We start from the raw sequence: 3,653 nt of genomic DNA, 5'->3' as shown, positions 1-3,653 counted from the left end.
AAGAAATCATTGGAAATTTCTTCTTCTAGGTTTATACTCCTAGGAGCATTCACATAACAGTGAAATTACTATAGCAGCAGGGAATTCTAGGACTGGTGGTATCTTCAAAGGTGGTTACAAGGTTTGGATTCAATAGGATCAACTGTATATAACAAGGCACTGGATTCATGCAATATTGTGATAAGACTACTTAATTCTACAATAGTTCCTCCTAGATACTATTTTCTAGTGAGAAAATTCTTTTTGTTAAATCTTCTTCACTTCCCTCACATGCAATTTAAAATACAATAATTCCAAGCCAAAAATATTTATTTAGAACAGAAAGATTATGCCCATCTCATGATGAGTATCATCTTCAATGAACGATGTTTATTTCTTGGTGTTTTGTAAGAAATTAGAAAATACATCAGATAAAGATCACTTTCCACCATTGTTTTGAAGTTTCTTTTTTTGAGAATGCTTTTAATTCACAATAGGCAAAAATAAACAGGCAAACTAACAAAATATAATGTACTCTATTTGAAAAAAGCCCAACAACTTTCATGAGGAAAACTTTACTTCCATTTTTAGTATTTTCTGCATAGATCTCCCTGGTTCCCTGATTAGAAAAACTAGCAAGGGTCCTCAAACTATGGTCCGAGGGCCACATGCAAATACAAATATTGTATTTGTTCCCGTTTTGTTTTTTTACTTCAAAATAAGATATGTGCAGTGTGCATAGGAATTTGTTCATAGTTTTTTTTTAAACTATAGTCCGGTCCTCCAACGGTCTGAGGGGCAGTGAACTGGCCCCCTCTTTAAAAAGTTTGAGGACCCCTGAACTAGAGGATAGCTGCTCAGCTATCCACCAATAGTCCTCAATTGGGTAAAGAGCTTGATTTTTGTTCTCTGCCCTTCATGCCACACTTGGGTCTTTCCACAGAGACTTTCATTTCCTTGCTCTAAAGCAGGTGAAGAGGATGGTCACATATTTGGTGTGAAAGAGACATCCAAAAGTTCCTTAGGTCCCCAAATCTGTCTTCTGCCTGCTTATCTTGAAATAATGTATACAGAGAAATTTCTTGGTATTAAGAATTTTTCTTTTTGAAATTTGCGTACTTTTCTGCATTGTCTATGTAAATCCTTGACACCTAGTTTGAATGACTATCAGATAACTTTCCCTGAATGATGTGAAAGAACCAAGTGCAACATTGAATAGGTAACTAGTACTGAGGACAGAAAAATACAAATTCTGTCTCACTTAACATTTTGCCTACGGCTAGTTCTAGATGGAAAATATCCTAATCTGGACAGACAGCATCTACTAATTGTTAAGCGCTTCAATGGAAAAAAATGTGTCAATGTTTCCTGATTTTTCATTTGTAATCCAAGATATTCCCACCCCATGTTGGGGGTGACTGTAGTTGTAGAGCAGGGGTAATGGATACACAATATCTTAGTATGTTCTTTATTTCTCTTAAGTGGATTTATGGGTGTTGAAAGTCCAAAAGCAGCATAATTCTCATTTCTCTTATTATCCTTTCCTATAAAATGGGTTATGGTGAGCCTCTTTTGTACATGCTTCAATGATATGGGTCACAGTCTTTGTTTTTTTATTTTTGTAATTAGTGTGTCCCAGCAACTATCTTACTCATCCTGAATTTGTTGCTTTCCTAAACTTTAAAGGTAAAGATTTTATTTCTTCTAATCTAACCCATTTCTACAAATTTCCCAATTTTTCCTAAGTAATTTGTTTCTTAACATGCTCATTTTTAATAACTATTAACCTTTGTACAATATCGCAATTTACAGTACAAAATATTCTCCCATCAATTTGACAAATTATGATGCAATACCAGTACAAAGGCAAATAAGAAATATTTCCTCACTTTGAGGGACTTAGTTATTTTTTGGGGAAAGTGTTTGTTGCTCAAAGATTACATTTGTTTCTCAAAGCAACTTTGGGAGATACTATTATCCCTGTATTCAACTGAATAAACAAAGAATAAAACTCAGGTTTAATTCCTTGCCTGAGGTCACTCCATTGGTGCATTAGAATCAGGCATTGGATCCAGATACTTCATTCCAGAACTCTTGTCCTTAAAGAATATGATTCTCTCTATTTAAAAAATGAAATTATTTTTATGCTATCATCACCTCATGCCCAGGTCATTGTCTGCCTTCCTAGTGTGTTGTAAATACAATTTAAAGGCATTGCAGGAATAAAAAGTTTGAAGGGATACAAAATATTCCTCATTCTATTTATACAGAAATGTACATTTCCTACCTCACAGAAGTTGCTTAAGTTTTCAGTCTTAGAATATGATTTACAAACACCAGATTTGAAATTTGATGACTTCCCCCCCTTTTGTCTAACATAAACCTCTCTTGTTCCAATTTAATTCTTCTAGGTCACTTGGTATTCTTGACTTAATGAAAAAAGAAAACAATTCAGAGGTGACAGAATTTGTTCTTCTGGGCTTATCATCCACGTGGGAGCTGCAGCTATTTCTCTTCTTCTTATTTTTGTTGTTTTACATAGCTATTGTCCTGGGAAACCTCTTGATAGTGGTAACAGTGCGAGATGATGCCCACTTACTCCAATATCCTATGTACTATTTTTTGGGCCATCTGTCCTTCATTGACCTATGCCTGAGCTGTGTTACTGTGCCCAAGATGTTAGGGGATTTTCTATGGCAGGGCAAGATCATCTCTTTTCCAGGATGCCTAGCTCAGATCTACTTCCTGCATTTTCTGGGAGCCACGGAGATGTTTCTGCTGACAGTCATGGCCTATGATAGGTATGTTGCCATATGTAATCCTTTGCACTACCAAACAGTCATGAACTGCCAGCTCCGCTTTCAGTTGGTTTTCGCCTGCTGGTGTGGGGGCTTTATCCACTCTATCACACAGGTCATACTGGTCATCCAGCTCCCCTTCTGTGGCCCCAATGAACTGGACAACTTCTACTGTGATGTCCCACAGGTCATCAAGCTAGCCTGCATGGACACATATGTGGTAGAGGTACTGATGGTCTCAAACAGTGGTCTACTGTCTCTTGTCTGTTTCTTGGTCCTGCTCTTCTCTTATGCTGTCATCCTCATCACCCTGAGAACTCGCTTCCGCCAGGGCCAGAGCAAGGCACTCTCTACCTGTGCCTCCCACTTAACAGTGATCAGTCTGATCTTCGTGCCCTGTGTATTCATCTACCTGAGGCCTTTCTGCAGCTTCCCTGTGGATAAGGTGTTCTCCATCTTTTACACGGTGATCACACCTATGCTGAACCCCCTCATCTACACACTCAGAAACGCTGATATGAAGACAGCCATGAAGAAGCTGAGCAAAAAGCATGTAGCGTCCTGCTTGCTGTCCTGTTAAAGGATGAGCAGGAAGAGGTGATTTAGAAGCCATACGCTTTCTTGGGACACTCTTAACTCATCCTGTACCTGAGTACATGCATAAAAATCAATTTGGTGACTTTGGTAGAAAAGAGAAACCAGCATAAAATTATTGCTCTTGATTATAGTTGGAGATATAGGTGACTGTCTCAGGTGTTGAATATTAAGCAGGGAATAAAGGAGTGCTTACTGCCCTGCAAAAAATAGCAGTAATTAATCAAATACTAGAGGCAAGAGGATGCTTTGAAAGATCAACTTTTCTATCCTTTGCCTATT

At 37.8% G+C, this 3,653-nt stretch overlaps 1 protein-coding gene across 1 annotated transcript; it reads left to right on the top strand.

The window, feature by feature from the left end:
- Nucleotides 1-2,379: 2,379 nt before the first annotated feature.
- On the top strand, nucleotides 2,380-3,357 carry LOC102752625 (olfactory receptor 4Q3). Its single transcript, XM_006756771.1, has one exon. It carries the CDS (start codon nucleotides 2,413-2,415, stop codon nucleotides 3,355-3,357), a length of 945 nt encoding a protein of 314 aa, XP_006756834.1. The 5' UTR covers nucleotides 2,380-2,412.
- Nucleotides 3,358-3,653: the final 296 nt, after the last annotated feature.

The sequence above is a fragment of the Myotis davidii genome, unplaced genomic scaffold (assembly GCF_000327345.1).
Source record: "Myotis davidii unplaced genomic scaffold, ASM32734v1 scaffold594, whole genome shotgun sequence".
NCBI classification, from domain to species: Eukaryota; Metazoa; Chordata; class Mammalia; order Chiroptera; family Vespertilionidae; genus Myotis; species Myotis davidii.
The sequence above is the reverse complement of the archived record's forward strand: the minus strand, read 5'-3'. Positions and strand labels throughout refer to the sequence as shown.